This window comes from Zootoca vivipara, chromosome 6, assembly GCF_965207765.1.
Source record: "Zootoca vivipara chromosome 6, rZooViv2.hap1.1, whole genome shotgun sequence".
Taxonomy (NCBI): domain Eukaryota; kingdom Metazoa; phylum Chordata; class Lepidosauria; order Squamata; family Lacertidae; genus Zootoca; species Zootoca vivipara.
The window spans coordinates 40,430,927-40,453,576 of record NC_142589.1 but is presented as its reverse complement, the minus strand read 5'-3'; the positions used below and the strand labels follow the sequence as shown (position 1 = coordinate 40,453,576).

General features: G+C 41.6%; 1 protein-coding gene across 1 annotated transcript in view; it reads right to left on the bottom strand.

The window, feature by feature from the left end:
* Window positions 1-22,650, bottom strand: part of CARMIL2 (capping protein regulator and myosin 1 linker 2) — a 72,004-nt gene that overhangs the window by 33,579 nt on the left and 15,775 nt on the right. The window contains exons 10-22 of the mRNA XM_035118562.3: window positions 21,631-21,719; window positions 20,262-20,356; window positions 18,324-18,410; window positions 17,373-17,482; window positions 16,470-16,547; window positions 15,680-15,756; window positions 14,237-14,341; window positions 12,869-12,938; window positions 5,677-5,758; window positions 4,995-5,091; window positions 3,810-3,867; window positions 3,312-3,487; window positions 403-471 (exon numbers count right to left, since the gene is read on the bottom strand). Coding sequence (XP_034974453.3) covers window positions 403-471; window positions 3,312-3,487; window positions 3,810-3,867; window positions 4,995-5,091; window positions 5,677-5,758; window positions 12,869-12,938; window positions 14,237-14,341; window positions 15,680-15,756; window positions 16,470-16,547; window positions 17,373-17,482; window positions 18,324-18,410; window positions 20,262-20,356; window positions 21,631-21,719 — 1,193 coding nt within the window. The remainder of the gene's footprint in view (window positions 1-402; window positions 472-3,311; window positions 3,488-3,809; window positions 3,868-4,994; window positions 5,092-5,676; window positions 5,759-12,868; window positions 12,939-14,236; window positions 14,342-15,679; window positions 15,757-16,469; window positions 16,548-17,372; window positions 17,483-18,323; window positions 18,411-20,261; window positions 20,357-21,630; window positions 21,720-22,650) is intronic.

Here is a 22,650-nt window from a genome sequence, read left to right as displayed (position 1 = left end):
GCATTCATTTATTATTTTGTGGTGAGACTGGCCTGCTTGTACTATGTAGAATGCAGAAGGGCACTGCTAACCAATGGTAGCATCCAGGGCTTTTTTCAGCCAGAACTCATCAGAACTCAGTTCCGGCGCCTCTCAGGTGGGCACTATTGTCATTACAAGTTCATGGTAAGTTCTGGCACCTCTTTTTCTAGAAAAAATAGCACTGGTGGCATATATTATATAGGAAGATGAGTGAGTGAATAAACCCTTGATGTTTTGGCTGACATTATTGGGTCCTGAAATGGCATTGCCCAAGTTAGTTATGGGGAAAGAGTTGGCACTTGGACTGGGATTCTTTTATTCCAAAGAAGAACAGAATTTTTCTGCAGGGCTTCCAACAGAGCACAGTGATGAGGTACCTACCTTAGCAAAGCACGAGTAACATCAAGGAATCCACACAATGTTGTGTTGTTCCTGTCCCAAATTAACGTCCTAAAAGCAGATGGAAGGGAAGACGGTTCAGTTAAAGCACACCAAGCTCCAATATATAGACAACAGAAGCATTTCTAAGTAGAATCTATGCTTTCCCTTTTTAATTTAAAGCATGTGTACCCAGCTCTTAATTTCAGAAACAAAATAGAAATTAAAACTTATTTTCAAAGAAAAAGCATCAAAAGCTTATTTAAAAAACTTTGTGCCAAGGTAACCAAAAAGTTTTGAACTCAGGAAAGTTGCATTGCATGATCCAAGCCACATATTATGTTAGCAAACCTATGGCCTCAGCCCCATACAGTGGTACCTCTGATTACGAACTTAATTTATTCTGGAGGTCTGTTCTTAACCTGAAACTGTTCTTAACCTGAGGTGCCACTTTAGCTAATGGGGCCTCCTGCTGCCGCACAATTTCTGTTCTCGTCCTGAGGTAAAGTTCTTAACCCGAGGTACTACTTCAGGGTTAGCGAAGTCTGTAACCCGAAGTGTTTGTAACCAGAGTTGTTTGTAACCCGGGGTACCACTGTATTTGCCAATGTAACAGGAAATTTAGTGACATGCAAATTTACAGAGAAGGGAAACCCTTTCCATGCTTGCTGACACTCCCTGCAAATTTCTTCCCCACAGCTATTTCCCCTACAGATGGTTCCACTTCAAGTTTGAGGGCCCAGCAGGGCAGAACCTTTAAATATGACCCAGTGCGGACACACTTACAGGAGATAATTATCACCAGAGAGAGAAGAATCGACCATCCCTCTTGCTAACTAATTCTCCCTGCAAATAGCACCCACCAACACTCACATGAACATTATGAAAGGAAGAGTCAGCCGGGAACCCTGCGTTTCCCTAGTAACATCTAATTTGTCCCTGTGATATACCAAGTATGCAAAATACAAACATGCGTTTATTTCAGCATTCCCCAACGTAATGCCCTCCTAATGTTTTGGACCACAGCATGTATTGGTTGGGGCTGATGGAACCTGTAATCCAAAACATGGAGGGCACCAGTTTGGGGGCGGGGGAAGGGTGCAAAAAGTTAGAAACAGAAGCCCCACTCTATGACAAAACAAACTCCTGCTCAGACCCAGGAGTGTAGATTTTTTAAACAAAAGGAACTATACCTTCACATGACACATATGGTTATGACTCAGACTTGTTCCCCCTTAAAAAAAAAGAATTAGACACTTTCCTAAAAGGAAAAATTTCTCACGGCTGCAATAGCCAAATGAAGCCTCTGTGTTCAGAAGCAGTATTTCTTCAATTACCAGATGGTGAGGGAAAACACAGGAAATAGCTATCCTGTCTGAGGGGAAAACATAGCTCAGTGGAGGAGCATGTGTTTTGCATGGAGGATGTTACAAGCTGAATCCCTGGAATCTCCATTTAAAGGATTTCAGGTGGCAAGTGATGAGAAAGATCCTTCTTTGCCTGAGATGCTGGATAGCCACTTCAAAGTCAGATAAGCCCAGCCTTCTCCAACCTGGTGTCCTCCAGATGTTTTCAACTTCAACTCCCATCAGCTTCAGTCAGCACAACATGGGGCTGATGGGAGTTGTAGTCCACATTTTCTGGAGGGCATCAGGCTGGGATAAGCTGGAGTGGACAATACTGGGTTAGAATATAAATAGTAATGTATGGCAGGTTCACATGGCTTCTAAAGGCACCTGGTTAATCACCATCAGAATAGAATATTAAACTACTGGTTTTGTTTGATACTGCAAAACTGCTAGGGACTAAAGTTCCCAAACTCCCCAGAGCAGCCTGCAGAGGAACAGCTGCTAGAAAGGCATGCACATGGAAGGGGCCTTCTTCCAAAGGAGGCAATACATTGATCTCTGTGGGCACCCTGGCTTTGCAGCATAGAACCAAGTTGCACAGTAGATACTAGACTTGACAGAGGCATGTTACTTTCCAGTCACGCAGGAGAGCACAGGAAGCCCTTGAATTCACAAGGTATGTACTGTGACATGTCAGGTGCTTGAAAATACAAGCCTCCCCCAAAAGCATTTTTGCAGTCCTAGGCAGGCAGCATGAACCCTCTTTAGCCTGCTTTATAGATGGCCAGATTATGTGTCAGCCTATTCACCCATCCCAACCTTGGGTCCCCAGATGTCACTGGAAATATAATCCCTATTCTCCCTGGCCATTGACCATGTTGACAAATAACATGTGGGCAACATTTAGTCTTCTTGGACTTGCACAGTCTCTCTAAGATCTCAGTGAGAAGTTTCCCCATCACCTGTTAATTGATCCATTTTAACAGAAGAAACCAAGGATAGCATCTGGGATAGCATGAGCTCTTTCACTGAGCTATGGCCCCTACAATATGCAGTTACAATAATCCCTCTCCAATTAGGGATAAGGAAATGTATCAATTTCTATTACTCATTTTTCCCAGTCTTAAATTCAGTTTTTCACATTTCCACATCAGTTTCCTAATTTTAAAAAAATCTTCAACAAAATCCACCAGCATTTTAAGCGTTGATTTCTAATAATATACACATTTTTGCCAAATATACACATTTTTTGCAAAGCAATTTCCTCCTTGTAGAATGCATTTTTGTATGTGATTTTCAATAATATATACATTTGTGTGCACACTTTACCCCATTATATCCACTTTTTTACATATTATTTGGCTGGAGAACTGTATTGCAAAATTCAGAAAAGTGAATTTCAAAGGATGATTGTATTTTAGTTTGCATCTTGATTCAAAAGTGCAAATTAGGCAAGTTCCCCTTGAAGTGTGAACTGAATCAAATTTCTCCTCTATCCCCATCTTCAAATCACGTATCTACCTACACACACCTATGCAAGTGAAAGAAATTAAGTGAACGCACCTGAGTGTTGTGTTCACTGACAAAGCTTTTGCCAGTATTTTGGCACCCACGTCTCCCATAGCATTACCACTGATATCCAGCATGACAAGACAACTGCTCCTGCTTCTCAAACCATCTAGGATAATGCTGGTTCCCAGTTTCAGGCGAGATTCTGCCACTGATAGGGATTCGACAGACTGAAATAAAATCAGGGAAGAACGTAACAGAGACCCCAAGACGCTAATAATCATATTGCTTGTTTGTATAGGGCATGGAACACACACAAACACACAGTGCCAAGTTTATAACACAGACCATTCAATGGACAATAGTGACTATGGACAAATACTCCATCCCTATGTGGTAAGGTTAAAATCAGTGGAAATTAGGCAGACAACATGAAACCCCACTGAGTTATGAGAGCATGTACTTACCAGAAATAATTAAGGATTTCAAAGTTTGACCAAAGCATGCTAATACACAGGTACTGAAGCTGTCCTTTTAGAGCTCCATACTTACACAGTCATCATCTTGAGTTAGCTGAACAATTCGGTGCAAGGCATCAGCTAGGGTCTCCCTAGGAGAAAGAAGCAGAAAAGTCACTAATTTTCCTGCTCTGAATCTGATTAATATATAGGTGATTAGTGGGTTCCTGTTGTGTCACATTGGTTTACATTGTTGTGGTTCACATTGATTCATAGAGAATACTTTAACGAGAAATAGGTGCAAAACATTGCCACAATGTTATTGACTGGGACTGGAATAATACTTGGATCTTATGTGATCTGCACTGGTTGCCTGTGATTTTCAGTCAGCTCAATTTCAGGTTTTGCTTCTGAAATTTAAACCCCTGAATGGCTTAAGACACTGCACTACCATGGACTACCTTCTTCCATATGTGCCTCCACATATGCTCTGTTCAATACCTGCAGCATTGTTCTAGATCCCATTGACGAATGAAGCTTGATTGGCATCCACTAGGCACAGGGTCTTATCAGCGGGGTTGACAATTTTATGGAATATCCTTCCCAAAGAGGTTCATTGGGCCGCTATACTCTAGACCAGGAGCGAGGAACCTGTGACCCTCCAGATGTTGTTTGATTCAAATTTTGTCAGCCCCACCCAGAATGTCCCATGGCAAGTGATGATGGGAGTTGTATGCTGAAGGGTTGCAATCCCCCCGCATGCTCTAGGCCAGGCATCCCCAGACTTCGGCCCTCCAGATGTTTTGGACTACAATTCCCATCTTCCCCGACCACTGATCCTGTTAGCTAGGGATCATGGGAGTTGTAGGCCAAAACATCTGGAGGGCCGCAGCTTGGGGATGGCTGCTCTAGGCATTTGGTTGATTTGGCTCTGCTTTTAGATTTTAACCTGAGTTTTTGTAGTGCTGTTGGGTATGGCAACCAGTTATGTTGTGTGCAGGTTTTGGTTGTTGTTGTTGTTTTTTGCTATCCCTGCTATTATTTTTATTTGTCTGTTCTTCTGTATTTTGCAGTGCGTGGTATTTCTATCATGTCTTTATTGCTTTCAACTTATGAGTTGCTTTGGGTTTGCCTCTAGGCTCAAAACAAAAGCAAGCAAACAGATAAAAAAAACATAGCCTAGGTATGTAAAAAAATGTTTTCTACTCCATCTCACGTGTATGTATTAATACTAGTATTTAACTTTTTAAAAATTACCAACAGAGTGTTAAGTGCTTACCTGGACCGGATATTAAAGTTCTTTCCTAGTGCAATATGCTTGATGGATCTGCTTCTACTGATGGCCAGCACCAGTGTCGCCATGTCAGAATCAAAGCCTGCAGAAAGAGTAGCTGTGTATGCATGGGTACCTCATGGGTGCAGGTGGGGGTCCTGCAAGGCTGATTGGTCACAGACAAGCAAGGGCCTCCACCAAAACAGATGATTACACTAGATTTGATATAATTCAGACATAGAAAGGTGAGGCAGGCTTGTGAAACCTTATAACAAACAGCACTTAGATCAGGGGGCTAACCTATGGCCCTCTAGATGTGGCTGGACTTTCACCAACTCCAGCCAGCATGACCAAGGGTCAGGAGTGATGGGAGTTGTGGTCCAACACCTGGAGAGCCAAAGGTTAGCTACTTTTGCTTAAGATTCCAGTAAACCAGCAAAGAGCTTGGTTCTAATTGGTTTACTCTTTTGGTGGGATATGTATCAGGCCCCTTTATGGGATGTTGAAAGTGACTGAGAACTTTTAACATACCACAAAGAAAAGACCATCCACAGATCCTAGTCTAATGCGGAGTATGTATTATTTAGATAAGCTTAGATTGGCAAGGAGGGGGGCACAAAGAGCTAGAGAGCATACAGTCTCCCTCAGTCTTAGGGACAGAGGCAGTCTAAGGAACTGATAGACCTACCATTGTCGGATAAATTCAACTCCTTGATTGAGCTGGCGTCTGAAACAAGATCCTGGATCACCTGGGCACCTGCTGATTTCAGCTTTAAAATGAAGACAATTGATACATATTCAAAAAGAATAAGAACATAAAAACTCTGTCAGATTGGTCAGAGCTATTTTGATTTCTTGGTTTTGATATGCTGAGCTTTAGGTCTGTCAATTTTTATTGGCAATATTTATTAAGAACATTAAATAGAGCCCTGCTGAATTAGACCAAATACCTAAATAGTCCAACATCCCATTTCTCACGGTGGTCAATCACATGCATGCCTCTGAGAAGCCCACAAGCAGGGCAACAGGGCAATAGCCCTCTTCCACTGTTGATTCCCAGCAACTGGTGTTCATGCCACCTCTGATATAGTCATCAAGTCTAGTAAGCCAAAACAGCTACATTTACTTTTTGTATGACTTGGAAAATACTGGATTTAGCCATTCAACAGTGGAAACCTAAGCTAGAGAAAGAGAACCTTAAACCACATGAATCTTGTGATTTATTATCCGAGGAAATATTCCTTTCAGTTGCTAGGTAAAGCCACCCACTTTGGCTTCTACTGAATTTTTACCTAGTGGATCACCTAGAATGGTATTTCCACCTTGGTCAATATTAAATCTGATTCATAAGAAATGAACCATGTCTCAGATAACTGTAACACAAACTTCGTATCATCTGTCCCTTTGAATATGGTTGAAGATGGCGGAGTATCAACATCCTCCCTTCTGACCTCCGTACTTTACTGGTTTGTTTTTAAGTTTTTTACTGTTTTATACCGTGTTTATATTTTATTTTCGTTTTATTCTTATCTACTCAATTTAGCTCAGTTTTAAGTTTTAAGTTTTAGTCATAGGTTTTAAGGAATTAAAGTACAGCAGGGAGTTGTTTAAAGTCTTCCTGACCTTCACTTGGGGGAGCGTCTGGGCCTCAGCGTTTTTTAAAAGAAGAAACCTTTCAAGTTGTGACTGCTCTTATCGTTATCTCCCTGCATTTACTCCCTGCTCTACCATTCTACTAACCAAGCAAATGAACTGAAGCGAGACTTTTACCAACCTGATTTTTACCAAATAAATAATGGTGACGACCCGGAGTGGCTGTAAAACCTCGGGCCTTCCTCGGAGTGATATAAGACCTCTCTCTAAAAGAGCTACTCTAAAGGAAGCACAAACAAAAATCACTCGGCCCTATAAGAATAGGGGCAAAGTGGAGCTGATTGAGAATCAGCAGAAAATTGAAACTTCCCCCCTCTGCACCGAGTCCTCTGCCAGCCACAACGAAGGGCCGGCAGTGCAGAGAGAGGATTGTGCGGAGGAATGCCACAACAATGGGCCGATAAAGCTCAAAATAAATTCAAATATAACTGGTACAGACACCGAAGTACTCCCGAAACAGAGACTTAAACCCCTAGCTTCTCCTGAACCATCCCAAGACCGAGAAGTGGAGGAACTGATGTTAAAACAAATTGCAGAGCTGTCTTCGGGAAACTCTAAAACATCAAAAGATTCTTGCTTCCAATCCCCTGAGACAAATGGTGAGGATTTATCCGTTATCAAATGGCTTGTGCTTTTAACTGAGGATATTGAACATATAAAATCCTACCTGGGCACCTGTACAAAAATCCTCACTATAATGATGGACACTTGTAAAATCCTCTGCAGGGAACCTGGCGGAGTGACTGCAGAATTGGAAAGTAACAACAACTTCCCTCCTACCACCTGCAAAAATAGATCATCAAGGAATGTAAAGAGATCCAGCAGGGCTATCGCCTTGAAAAGGAGGCCCATAAGTGCAAAAAAGAGCAAAAATGTTAAAAATTTCAAGGCAGTGCGTTACAAAAAAATGGATTTTAAAAAGCTCTTTAAACTCCTCAAGAGTTCCCCAATAACCGGGATCAGTGGGAACACCAAGAAACTTCCTGCCAGGAAGCCTTCTAAGCAAGAACTTTCTATAAACCCTTGCCCTGATGCTGCATTGGAATGCTTGGAACCCCTAACGCCTACCCCAACACCTAACTCCAAGGAAGACCTTTTGATTCAAGATCCATGGTCTCACGTTTTATCTGCAGATAAGACCAATCCCTCTAAGAAGAGGAACCTGACAAATAATAACTGGAATCTGGTGCTGTACCGAAACAAGCTCGTTCTATCAAATTATCCTAAACCCCCAGGATTCCTGTCACAAGAAGAGCGTAAAGCCCATCTATTGAACTTTCTAAAGCTCTATATGCCAGGTATCCTTAATAACCCTACTGACTTGGCCCAAGTGGAATATCTATACTTCGACGGATTCCTTGCCAGAGCGGTGGTCTCATTTTATGACGGGAGACTGGCAAAACTGGTGTACAAATGTAGAGAACACCTGAAGACAAGTGGTGTAAGAATCTCAAGGTACTTTAAAAATGAAGCACCCCCAATTCCACTTATTCCCCATACTGTAATTTTGCCAAAAACTCTCCAACATAAGATTGACCAACATGTTCTAATTGATATAAACTCTGTGGATGACATCCTTAATCACCCTACTGGTCTGGTAGCCAAGGACCCTCAAAAGTTGGACTCCCTTGGGCCCACGTATGCGGTGAATCAGGGAACCGTCCTTGACAGCTTTGAAAATAACTTACTTCATTCTTATAGTGCTCTCCCACAAGAAGCTCAGAAAGAAATACTCCATAAAATGGACACTCTCCGCCTTTGCCTGACAAAAGTGATGAAGGAACAGCTGAGACTACCTAAACAAAACATGCCTGACTGTGTTTCAGATTCTGCCCCATTCTTATACCACCAAGAGCTGGACTTGTGGGTTGGGAAGGCACCCACCCCTTCCAGCCAACAGGTTGTTGCTGAGATGAACCCACTCTTCCATAATCTGGAGGCGAAAACCTCTCCACCAGACTCATGCACCACGCAACCCCCCTCTGAGGCAAATATGGCCACAACATCTGCCTGGGATAAAATGAGAGAACTTAATGAGGCCGAATTGGGCTCTCCATATAAAGTGCCCTATATGAGTGCGCTTACTTGCAACTTTATTAACCCACTCTCTTCCAACGTGAGCAAGCTGAATACATCCATAGATATCATCGAACTGGTAACAGAACCAGCTGAACCAGCTCAACAAATGAGAGACGACCCTATTTTATTCTCAGCCCCGAAGAGTGATCTGGTTGAAGACCCAACGGGTCGTATTAACAAAATTACTCAAACAATTAATGAAAATCCAACTAGTGGCACTACTTCTGTTGACTTAATTTCTCTCTCCCTAAGTAATACCCCTCTAATTCTACCATCTGGCTCTGAAGAGCCGACTATTTTAGGCCTAAAACCTGCCCCTAGTGAGACGAGTGGCTTGATTTTACAGTCAAACCATCCCAGTAAATCTAAACGATTGGGATGTATAACACGATTGCCACCTTCTCAAAGAAAAATAACTGAATTTTTTGAAGCTGAAACTCCCCCGAACTCAGAATCCCATTCCCACTCGATTTGACTACCTAACGACCAACCTAGTCACCCTCTGATGTCATTTCTATGCTGGAATATTGCGGGATGGAGGGGGAAGAAACTTGATCCAGACTTCTTAAAATTTGTTAACTTATTCCAAGTAATTCTTTTACAAGAAACTTGGGAAGAGGAGGTGATTGATATAAACGGATATGATATTATTTTACTTCCAGCTTGTCCCTCTCTTAAAGGTGGACGCCCCAGAGGAGGTTTGGCGATAGCCATTTCCCTCAAATTGCAAGCAAAACTTACACTTGTGAAATCACTCCCTCCTTACGCGGTCACAGGCTTGATTTCAGGAGGGAAATTTGAATTACTGGTAACAAATGTTTATTTCCCCCCTGGGGGGCAAGCAGCGGACCTCCACTCCAAATGGGAAGCACTTGAGGAACATCTAGCTTTCTGCTATACTAAGTATCCGAATACCTCATCAGTCTTGGGAGGTGATTTCAATGCTCGTACAGCTGCAAACTGGGAAGCGTTAGGCAAGGCCAAATGGTGGGTCCCCCCTGATCACCAGAACTTGGACCTATCCCCCCACGTACAAAGAAAATCGAAAGATAATAGGGTCAATGAAGCGGGCACCCTCCTTTATCAGCTGATTTTACGTATGAATTTAATAATTTTAAACGGGAACTGTCCCCCGGATATTCCGGGTGATTTTACTCATTTGAGCACACATACAAATAGTGTTCTTGATTATTTTATTGTCTCCAGAGATTTATTCCCAAATTTTTCTTATTTTAAAGTAGAAAACGTTCAAATGAGCGACCATCTTCCCTTGAGTGCCAAGCTTTCCCTAGACTGGCAGCCAGTCAAGTCTAGGCACCCCATATATATGGGAATAAATGCTGCAGAACAAGTGAGAGGAACAAAATGGTCTGTAAGTCAAGCCCAGAAATATACGGAATTTTTCCAACAAGAGATAGTTCAAACCCATGCTGTTTTAGATTTAGATCTGTATGGGTATGAACAAATTATTAATTCATTCTCTCTGCTTACGGAAGATCTTATGTCCTTTTTTACAGTACCAGCTATTCAGGTAAATTGGGCCCATTTTAAGACTGGTGCCCCCTGGTTTAACTTACATTGCAAACAAGCTAGACAGCATCTTTGTGCCATTTACAAAGAATATAAATCTTCTGGTGCTTTAGTATTACCTAGAAATTACCAACAAGCAAAAATAGCATATAAGGAAGCTCAGAGAATGGCTAAACAAGAGTGGCAACAAAATCGCTGGCAGGCACTCATAGTCGCCTCTAGCTCACGTAGTTCACGGCAATTTTGGCAATTGGTTAATAGAAGATCAAAGAGGTACCCCCTAACAATTATTCCTGCCCCAGTCTGGGAATCCTTCCTTAGGAAATATTTTGCATCAACAGAACCCAATACCAACGCTCTTGATGATGTATTTGAGCATCTCCCCATTTGGTCCCCTATTGATCCTGACGAAATCTTGGATCTAATTTCTAAACTTAAAATTGGCAAAGCCCCCGGGCCAGATTTGGTTCCAGCGGAAGCCATAAAACTACATTCTGACTGGTGGGCAAAAATCTTGGCTGTCACCTTCGATGCCATTAATGCAACTGGAAGGGTACCAAAAATATGGAAGGATGCTATAATAATTCCGATATATAAAAAAGGCTCCCCAGATGATCCGGAGAATTACAGGAATATTAGCCTATTGTCAATAATTGGAAAGATATACGCACGTTTTCTGTTGCGTAGACTTACTCAATGGGCTGAAGAAAAGAAACTGATAGGCCCTGAGCAAGCAGGATTCAGACCGAACCAGTCAACAACGGACCATGTTTTAGTTTTGCACCATCTAGCCCGAAAATATTCTTTTTCAAACCAAGGCCAACTCTGTGCGGCCTTTATCGACCTTAAGGCTGCATTTGACAGCATCCCCAGAAGGTTAATCTGGGAAAAGTTGGTTCGATGGGGAATTGACAGACGACTTCTGTGGCTAATAATTCAGCTGCATGAGGGGTCGGCTGCTAGGGTGAGAATAACCCCAGCCGGCGATCTGACAAACTCTGTGCCCATCAACAGAGGAGTCCGTCAAGGTTGTATCCTAGCTCCTTTTCTTTTCAATTTATTTATTAGTGACATGAGGATACCATTGGCTGAATCTGAGACAACTATTCATGCCCCTCGTCTTGCAAACTATCGATGCCCATTACTACTCTATGCTGATGATGCAGTAATTTTGTCATTTTCAAGAATTGGCCTCAGGAGAGCACTTAAAATATTTGTTTCATACTGTAAAACCAATTCCCTTACTATAAATCAATCTAAATCAAAAGTACTAATCTTCTCAAAAAGTCGAAAATCCTATAAGTGGCAATTAGATGGAAAACCTATTGAACAGGTTTATAAATTTCAATATTTGGGAGTTTTTCTCCAATACAATCTGGGTTGGAAGGCACATATTGCATATATTTCAAATAAGGCTAAAGCCCTTTCTTTTGCGCTTTTGCGCTTTTTCTTTTCCGATGGGGCTCTTCATGTGCCATCCGCCCTGAAGGTATTTAAAGCCAAAGTGATCGCGACACTGGCATATGCTGTCCCTTTATGGGGGACCGCAGTAAATTTGATGCCATTGGAGGTAATTCAAAACCAATTCCTAAGACGGCTGTTAAAACTCCCTCAGTGCGTTAGCAATGCGGCTATTCGCTTAGAATTAAAAACTACATCTTTAGAAAATACTCTTTGGAGGCGCAGCCTTTGCTATTGGTTGTCCTTATGGCATAGGCTCCCGAATCTGTACCTGATTCAATGTCTTTGGAGGGATGATTTTCCCAGCCCATGGGCAAGAGAGATCCATTCTAAAGTAGTGACCTATGGATTGTCCCCATCAGAACTATTAAAACTGGACCTAGCCACGGCTAAAAGAACCCTCATTCAAAAACTTGAGGAGATTGACCTCCAACAAAACACCATTCTGGGTAGTGGCACTTGCTCACCACTAAATCTTGGCATAGTGCCTTCCCAGCAGATACCATCTTATTTGACTTCCTTGTCTGTAGCGGTCCACAGATACGCCTTTATTAAGGCAAGATTTAATGCCTTTCCTTCCAATGTTATGAACAATAGATTTTCCAAAGGTCAGATTTCAGCTGTGTGTGTATGTGATAATAGATCTATTGAATCCTTACAACATATACTATTTTGCTGCCCACTGCATTCAGTTTCTAGGACCAGATTTTTGTTCCCTTTATTATCGGAAACCTCGGGTGACTCCTTGGAAACACAGTTAACACATTTACTGCAAGATTCTGATCCGAGTAGGTCCCTTTTTGTTGCCAGGTTTCTGATTAAAGTCTTAGCTTATAAGAGGAAAAATGGATTACTTTATGATTATTGATCTCGCTTATATAATACTGATTTATAGTGATAATCTGATATTTTAAGTGCTGTATTGCTCTTATTTTAATGGAATCTAGAAATTTATGATTTTAGATATGTATTTTAATTTTATTAATTTTATTTTGTCATATTTGCTTTGTTGTACAATGTATATTGGTATTGAATATGGGCCTATGGCCGTAATAAACTATCTATCTATCTATCATCTGTCCCTTTGCCTACATGTTCTTCAAACCTCTCTAGCAACTTTTATTGGGTACACTTTTTTGGGTGGTGTCCCTTCTTACCTCACAGCTACTGAGGTCCAAGTGCAGACCACTCAATTGGGGGTTATATGCCAAGGCCTGCAGCAAAGCTCTGTAACAAACCAGAAAGGAAACAAGGGTAGGGATCAGCTCTAACTGCCAGGTGCCATGGGTGGAACCTGGTTCTGCATCTTCTCCCCCTCCACTATAGATTTGACTCCATCCCAAAATGCTTCATTTAATCCCTAATAGCTCACCACTTTGCTTCTTTGAACCCAAAAATATGTCAGGAATGTTTTGATGGTGTTTCCTGCTTGGCAGGGGGTTGGACTGGATGGCCCTTGTGGTCTCTTCCAACTCTATGATTCTATCATTCTAAGGATAAGAGTTACTTTGTGTTGGATCAGATCAAAAGTTCAGCTAGTCCAACATTGTACAACTGCTGTTGCCTTCCAGCAAGCTGGTATTCAGTGATAGGCTGTCTCTAACCATGGAGATTCCAAACCAACACCATGGATTTGTCTCCTTCTCAATGGATTTGTTAAACCACCACCCCCCTTTATGCATTCTGTGGCAAATCCATAAATTAATGTGTGTGTTATGGAATTCATCTCGATTGTGCCTCATTCCTTCATGCCCACTCGGCTAAGAAGTAGTCAGGTATACCTTTCAGTGCCTGTCCAGCAATTTTTCTTCTTTTGATATTATTATTAGTTACCTTCTCATATTTACTTGCTCATATCAGCTTCATTTAGATAAAAAACTAACCCACAGTTTAGTGTTATGAGAATGAGCCTAACCTCCTCCTGAGCTCATGTTCTTCTCTCCTCTTGCAGTGCAGCTGTAAGGAGGAGATTGGAACTTTTATTTCCAATTACTTCAGAGCCCTAAACTGTGGTTAATTTTAACTATGGTTGGTTGAAACAAGCCAGCTTCATAAACTATGGTTGGTGTGAAGTTGGTTCCCCCCAAAAAAACAAGCAAAAAAAGATTAGCCACAGTTAGTTTTATTTAGATGGCATGACAAGTGATGTATCATCAAAAATGGAAGTGAAAGCTTCTGAATTCCTTGCAGCTACACCAGAAAATGAGAGGGGAAGAGTGTATGAGCCTGGAGAAAGTCTTGGTGTATTCCCATCACAATAATATGCTGTTCATCATGACATCCAAACACAGCCATTAATTTGCTATGCTATGCATGAGGTTATTTTCATCCTTATAGTAGTCCTTCAATATAGATCACTCATTTACAAATGAGGAACCAAAACTGGAAGAACAATGAATTACACAAGACTACAACAACCTATGGTAGATATGGGACTTGAATCCAGACCACATTCAATATTCTCTCTCTCTCCCCCTCCCACAATGGGAGCCAGCTAAAAACAACTACCGGTATTTACCCCTCACCTCAAGGCCTCTGTTGGTAACTTGGTTCCAGCCAATGAAACATGTTGGAGAGCAAAGGCTTTGCTGAAGAAATTACTGATTCCAACAGGAGCACCACTGTTCTTTCTGAAAAGAAATGCAGTAACTTAAGTTCTATGGGCAGGTGTCAGGACCCACAGACCCCTGGAACTGGATCAGAAATTACCTCCTCATTAGAGGAGGATGAAGGGAAGGGCCATAGCTCAGTGGCTTTGTATGCAGAAGGCCCTGGATTCAATCCTCAGCATTGACAGGTAGGGCTGAAAAGGTTCCCTGCCCGATAACCTGGAGAAAACAGCATAGACAATACTGAGCTAGCTAGACCAATGGCCTGACTGTATAAAGCAGCTTCCTATGTTCCTATGATGTCACCATGAATCCCAGGACCAGGGGAGACAAGGAACCCAAAAGGAACACTAACACTCATACCACCTCCACAATATTCCATCCAGGGTAACTGCAGACTTGTGAGACCTGATACGTCTTAACTGGACTCATCCCTTAGCTCTGGACCCTCCATAGGGTCCTAAGGAACAGTAAAGGCTGAAAGTCCAAAATGAAGCTTAGTCCCGATGTTACTGTGCTCACTTGGCTGAACAAGGCATCCCATGTCAAAAGAGGAAAAACAGTCAGGGTCATTATCCCATTAGCACCCCAGGAAGGGTGGGACAAGCAAACTGACTAATTAAACCCTCTGTTGATGGCTGGAAGACCTGTTCATAGCAAAACACTACTCTGCTCAACTCTTTTTCCTGGCTCAGGACTAGGTCCTCTGACTGTCTGCACTGCTGGACAGCTCCCCTGCCTGGCTCAGACAGCTGAAATGAGACAACCAGCTCCCCTAATCACAAGGCATCCCCTTAAAGTAGGAGGTGATTGTCAGAGGAGACTCTGGTAGATTGTCCCAAGATCTTAGGGGAGTCTGAACCCACTCCACCATGAAATCTTCATAGTCAAAAGCTTGATTTGGAAATGTAATCCTCTGCCAAGCTCTTGCAACGAAAGTCATAAGAATGTACAGGATAGTCACTCAACAAAAGAACAGCACCTAAACTTGAATTCAGGAGCAATGCAGATTCTTTATGCGAAGCAGAAGCCAAGTCAGGTTTAGACATCTGGACTAGGCTATCAGGAAGGGAGTCATTACTCTAGAAACCCACTGAACAAAAGAGCTTCACATGTATATTTTCAGGCTCTTGCCCAATATCACAATGGTTTATGGATTTTTTTTAAAGTTCAGTTTAAAAGCTATCAACTTTTATGCCATTGTCTTTCTGTACACCAATTTGTACACCAATTTGAGGTTTTATGGTACATAAATCCAGTGAAATAAATAAATAAAATAAAACTGCAGGCTGGCCTAATATGCTACTGCTCCCAAGTAGCCTGCCAGAAAGGTGCAAGGAAAGCACATCAAGCTCTTACTTGTGTGTATAAATGTTCTTGGATAGGTTCAGGTGGATTAGGCTTTCACAGCAACCAGCAGCCAAGGCATCAAAAAGCTGGGGACAGAGGAGGAAAAGGTCATGGACAAGTGCAGAAAACAAAACAAAACAAGCTCATGGTCACCTGTGGAATTTTGAGAGGGTGCCACTAGGTTCCACAAAAAGTTATATATTTTGGATTTAACTGCTGACTCAGGCTATGTTCACATGGTAAACTTTTAAAGCACATTTGAACCTCATTCTTCCCCTCAAAGAATTATGGGCACTGTGGTTTACCTCTCACAGAATTACAATTTTCAGAAACCCTTAACTACAGTGCCTAGAATTCTTTGAGTTGGGAAATGTGCTATGAATGTGCTTTAAAAATATAACACGTACGTAGCCTCAGTCATTTTGGCTGAGGGTTTTATATTGCTGTTTTATGAAATTGTAGGTTTTGAATGTTGTAAGCTGCCCAGTGATGGTATCGATTTTGTTTATTTTTGCAACAGAAGGGCAGAATATCAATGTTTTAAGAAACAAAATAACTAGCAAACTCCATTTTCAAATAGAAACAGCCAATGCCAGTGAGAGTAGTCAATACTTGGTTAAATGGACTAAGGGTCTGACTCGTTTTAAAGGAACTTCAAGTGTTTTCCATATCACCCCCCTCCCCCAATCAGACTCAGTGCACTCGTGACAGCACAATAATACAGGGTCCTCATTCTGGGAAAATGACATGGTACAACATGCTTAAGAGTAAGAAATAGCAACAGCTGCCAGGTGCTTACCGCATCCAAAGCACAGGCTGTCCCAGAGAGATCAAGGTGACCTAAAACATTTGGCTGGCTCAGGAAAGAAAACAAGCCCTGAAAGGGGAGAGAGAGTGCGAGAGTGCTGACTTACTTGTTGAGAAAGAAATTTGCAATGCGGCTATTGTAAGACAGCAAGGTCCACCGCAAGCATTACTTTAATGTACTCTAGAGCTGCCTTTGAAAACTATCCAGAAACTCCAACAGGCCTAAATGCCACTGCTAAACTATTATCTGGAGCTTTCTAGATAGAACATGACTCAGGTCCTTATTTAAAAGCATTTATAAACTGCTTAATATTTCAGAAAAATCTAGATGGTGTATAGTCTAACAAACAATATACTGTATCATTAAAACTAAAATCACCAAAACTTCAATGTAAAAAAAACAAATGAAAGTGTATAAAAGTGAATAGAACAAAAATATATTCATTGTTTACCTATATGCTTCTGAGCTGTTCACCTTTAAAGCCCTGAATCACCAGCAAAAGTGACCCCTTGGGCCACTTAAACTATCCAGTGACTTTGCCTGGTGGTGAGACAACTTAAAGCTTGTGAAGTAACACAGAATATTTTAGCAGCTACAGGCCCTGTGGGACTAGATAGGAAGATAAGTTAAGTTTTGGGAAGAGAAGGTGAAAGGCCCAGAAAACTCTTCCTGCAAGGAGACAACTGCTCCAGAACAGCATTGTTGACTCTGTTATTTCATTAGCTTCTGCAGAAATGCAAAAGCAAACGAAACCTAGATGCATTATCTTTAAATATTGTAATTCCAAAACAGCAACGTTGGGGCTGAGGAGCAAACTTTGACTCCCTTGTCTGTGTCTGAAACAGTAGGCACAACACACCAGCTACACAGTTTCCAGGGGCCATGAATACTCACGTCTGCACCTTCAGTGGCCAGGCTCCCCGAGTTCCCAGAAAGGTCTAAGTGGTACAGAGTAGTTCTGTATAGTCTATTGGAGCCTAGAGATTGGCAAAGGGCCAACATTCCTGGCAGGCAAGAGAAATCACAAAGAGATGGTAAGGATGCAAGTGCCAAATCACACAGAGGAAGGTGGAGGGCAACTGTTTCATTTGCAAGGTTGGCCTTGCTTAGATCAGATTCTGAAATTGACTGGGGAAATTTAGTATGTACAGAGAACTAAATCTTTACCTGAAGTGAGAAAGCATTTTTTTCAGCTAGATAAGCACAGTTGCATGACATGCTCCAATGCAATTTATAGATTTGTTAAATATCAACAACTGGTACGTGCAGGTCTTCCATCCAGTGACCCTGTTACAGGGCTGGATCTACCATTAGGGTAGAGTGAGGTGGCTACTTGGCTGTACCCATGGAAAATGCTGTTTTTGTTCCAACTCAGGTAAAAATTTGCTTGAGCTGGTCCCAATGCCATTAAAGAACAGAAAATGTCCAGTTGGTATTTTTATTTATCAGCTTGTTTAACTATGCCAAGGCTATGGGGGTGTTGTGTGCTGGATTTTTTAATTTAAATTTTGCTTTGGCCAGCCCTGGATCCATGGAATGAAGAAAACAGGCAATGTATATATATATATATATTTTTACAAAAGGAATATGAACCAGTATTTAATAGAACTAATAAAACATTAATATGGAAGAATGAAGGCAAAAAATCTAATCACTGCAATAAATCTCACAGCAAGATAACATTAATAATGACACTATAATAAAGATACTATAAATAGATACCACTGGTGACGATTTAATTTCAGTTCTCTCTGATGTGCTAATGCCATACTAATACAGCATCCTAAAACAGTACCACTACCCCAAACCCGTCAACCATGGACTAAGAACTGTTTCCCCCTGTACCTTTTGGAGTCAAGGAGGTCCTAGCAAAGTTCAAGCTTTGGAAGCCCTTGATGCTTTGCTCTAAGTTCTGGCTCAGAGCAATTATACCTAAAGAGAGAACAGAACCCTTGAGTAGACATAGAATGCAATTGTATTGCCATGTACCAGTACTTCAGTGGTGCTTCTAGGCAGGCAGTTCCTAGTACCACCCAATAATTATTCTGCCATAGTAAACTACAAGTGGCATTGCAACAATCAACTTTCCACACAACTTGGGTGGTGGTGGTGGTATTGTAATTTTTCTGTATATATCCTGCTATGTTTCATCCACATAGATGATCCAGAAAATAACCCATCATTTTTTTACATTGCTCTTTTTTCTGATCAATAATTTAATTTGCACCATGGTATTTGTTCATTTAAGAGTAATTACCTGTGAGATGTCATGATTCGTTTTTTAAAAAAAGGTTTTGATATACAGATGTTCCAGATGGCTCCTAGACAAAGTTTTTAAATCAGAAGTATTTTAAATGGGGGGGGGGGGAAGCACATTGATAAAAATGGTGGCAACTGGTAAGGCAGTGGGGAGTTTTAGAAAAATACTCTTTTATTTAAGATTGCTTCCTCAGCTTGGGCCCTCAGGATACTGTCAGACTAGGTAAAGGTAAAGGGACCCCTGACCATTAGGTCCAGTCGTGACCGACTCTGGGGTTGCGCGCTCATCTCACATTATTGGCCAAGGGAGCTGGCGTATAGCTTCCAGGTCATGTGGCCAGCATGACAAAGCCGCTTCTGGCAAACCAGAGCAGCACATGGAAACGCCGTTTACCTTCCCGCTGTAGCGGTTCCTATTTATCTACTTGCATTTTGACGTGCTTTCGAACTGCTAGGTTGGCAGGAGCTGGGACCAAGCAACGGGAGCTCACCCCGTCACAGGGATTCGAACCGCCAACCTTCTGATCAACAAGCCCTAGGCTCAGTGGTTTAACCACAGCGCCACCTGAGTCCCACTGTCAGACTACAACTCCTGTTATCCCTTACCATTGGCCATGGTGGCTGGGGCTGATGGGAGTTGTAATTATATATAAAAATAGAATATTAGCATTTTAGTGCTAACTAAAAGAACAATTATAAATAAAGAGGAACAGTAATAATATGATGAACACTTGAAAAGTAATAGTCAAAGTTTGCCAAGTGGGGAAAAGTCTACCTGCCCACCCAATGTATCAATACACATTTTGCAACCATGCTACTTAGAAATACTGAAAAAGAAGCACAAAAGCAATCTAGACTTGGAGAAATTCTACAAAAGATGGAAGCAGCACTAGGAAAATACAGGACTATATAATGATTGGGTGATGATATCATGATGCAAATTTTCCCCAAGGTGAATGAATGACATGCAGCAATTGCACACTAAATGCTATTTGTTTGACAAATTCACTCCTGTTCCCCAAGTTAATCTTACTGCTTAAGCCAGTGTGGGCCAGAGCTAAGCTTGGACCATCATTCAAATCCAACCTCATCTTCTTCAGTGTAGGGATTTAAGACAAATTTCTCAGCCTTAGCTCCCCATTGGTAAAGGGAGACTGATGGTCACCTACCTCATAGGGCTACTGTAAGGTCAAACACACACAGTAAAGATGGTGAATCACTTAACAAATTAAAAGATCATATAAATGAGTAACAGCTGAAGCACTCAAACTAATTGAAGACTTGGAAAGGTCTCTTTTCTCTCAGTTCATGAGGGCAGAGCATGCAACTTTTGTAATTGAAAGTTCTAAAGGCAGAAACAAATGAGATTCTTTATACCTAGGTAACTGCAGCAGGAGGATTTAGCCAGAAAATAGAGCAACCAAGTAAATAGTTAAGACAGTGAACCAAATTTATTACGTATTATGGCCAGAACACACAAGCCACTACTATGCAGTATTGGCTAAGAGATCAGAAATGCACTACCTCGGTCCTCAAGCAGGTTTCCAGAAAGATTAAGCATGTTTAAGGTATTGTTTGGATGTTTGTGAAGCACCTGGGCCATCCGTTGAGCAAAATCACTGCAAGGGAAAAAGATTTCACACAGTAACAAGCCCACAGATGAAAATAATAGTGACTCACACATTTTGACTTCCCTTCGTGCCAACCAAACATCTGTAGTCACTAAGAACGTGCTCCTCTCCCAAGGGTTGATACCTTGTTCCTGATTTTGTCCTGCCCATCCAAAGCACAGTGCAAGATCAGCAACAATTCCTTATTTTCCTCCAGCCATGGAGCATGGGATGGAGAACTCATCATTGGAAGCACATTGCATGGAAGCAAGTCCCAGCTCTATTTTGGTTGTGTTGCTAAGGTCTCCTCCTGACCTTGAGCCTGGGGAGGGGAACCATCCCTTTAGATATGTTGAGTGGAGCACAATGGTGAGGATGATCCATGACTCCCACTCCAGTTCCAAGATTAGGGGGCAACCTGGTAGCATCCTATACTTGCCAGAGGTTGGTGGAACACTCAACATTATGACCAAAATATGAACTCCCAGATGGAACTGACTATGGACCTGCCTGCTGACTGCTGCATGGTTTGCAAATTTAGCCCAGACCGAAGGTCAAAGTCAATCTGACTGAAAATGTTCTGATGGGATGGCCATGAGGATCTTTTTAAACCCACATGTGTGCAGCACAAACTCCTACTCAAGTCTTCTTGAGCCCTTCTCTTGGAAGAAACAGAAGGTCAGAGAAGATCAGAAATAGTTCTGGTTACCACAGCAGGAGGCATGGAGACATCTAAGTGGCAGAGCTTAGAACTCATGCTGTACTCCCGACACATTCCTATTCATAGCTTTAAGTATTCGTTTTTCCAATCTGTATACAAGCTAGTGGGTGTGTGCTGCACTTGTATCTTAAACTGGTGTTTATCTGCCACTTTGTGTGTGACTGGCACAATGCTGTCCATCTTCCATGGGATTTTGCAGAGCCTTCTGGATCTTTTAAATGACCGTACAACCGTGTATGACCATGCTGGCTGGAGTTGCAGTCCAAAACATATGGAGGGCACCTGGTTGGTGAAGACTGGTTTACGACATGCATTTAAACTCATTTCATTAATCAACTAAGATTCCATAACATCCCTAATTCTTTTGCTGGGTATTTTGCTCAATCCTAAGTAACTGGTCTGATCATTGCCACAGCATGCTGATATATTATGAAGCTGTTTGTTGCATGATGTTAAAAATGTGTACCTGTTGCCATGCAGTGTCCCACTCCCAACAGCAACCACCATTTATTATGAATTCACAATATATTCATAATGAAAACTCCAGACTTTTTCTGCTTACAACTTCAAGCTACAGTTTTCCAACACCAGCTCTTCCAGAGTCACTGATTTGCTGAGAACATGGAGAATCTGATCCAGAATATCCAATTTCTAGGGCAGAATAAAATATACTGTGAAGCCCTGCTAGGGAAGGTTCAGGAAGACATTTTACTTCTGACATATGAAAGAAGCAGAGGCAGTTATTATCAAAGAACTTGTAAATAATTATTGGGGGGGGGAAATAACAGACATTATATTAATCACTAACCCCTATAACATTAACAACTACCATAAACTTGTGTTGTGGGACTAAAAATGGAAGTCTCTTTTCTATATTCTGATTTTCTTCCCGCCCTGCTCTGAAAACTCACCTTTTCCTACGGAGGTTGTGTTCCGAGTGCCCCTGTTAAATTCAGTGGCTACCAGGAGATGGCCTCCTTGGTAACAGCACCATGCTTATGGAATAGCATCCCAATAGAGGCTTGCCTGGCACCATCCTTATGCTCTTTTTGATGGCAGGCACATATCTCCTTATTCAGCCAGAGTTTTTAAATAACTAGTGCTTTTAATCTGAGTGTCTCAGTTTTATAGTTTATATTATGTTGTAAATCTGCAAGAAGTATATTTTTATTCTTTTTATTGTTTTGTATTGTGTTTCTAATATTGTACTTTATTAATTTTGCCCACACAAATGCCAACCATTGTTGTTGTCGTCATCATCATCATCATAAGAACTAAGAAGGATGCTTTTAAAACCAGGTCCATCTAGCTAGTATTATCTACTCTTAACTGGCACCACCACTCCAGGCACTTTTCACATCACATACTCCCTGATGCTTTCAATTGGGGGTGTCAGGGATTGAACCCAGGCCCTTCTGCACGTGAAGCATGTACTCTGGTGATCCCTCTCCAATTTATATTTATTTGTTTTATTTATATTCTGCCTTTCTTCCATCACAGAATTCAAGGTGGTATACATGGGATTTGCAGGCAGTCTCCCATCCAGGCAATGACCAGACCCAGACCTGCTTGTGGCTTCAGC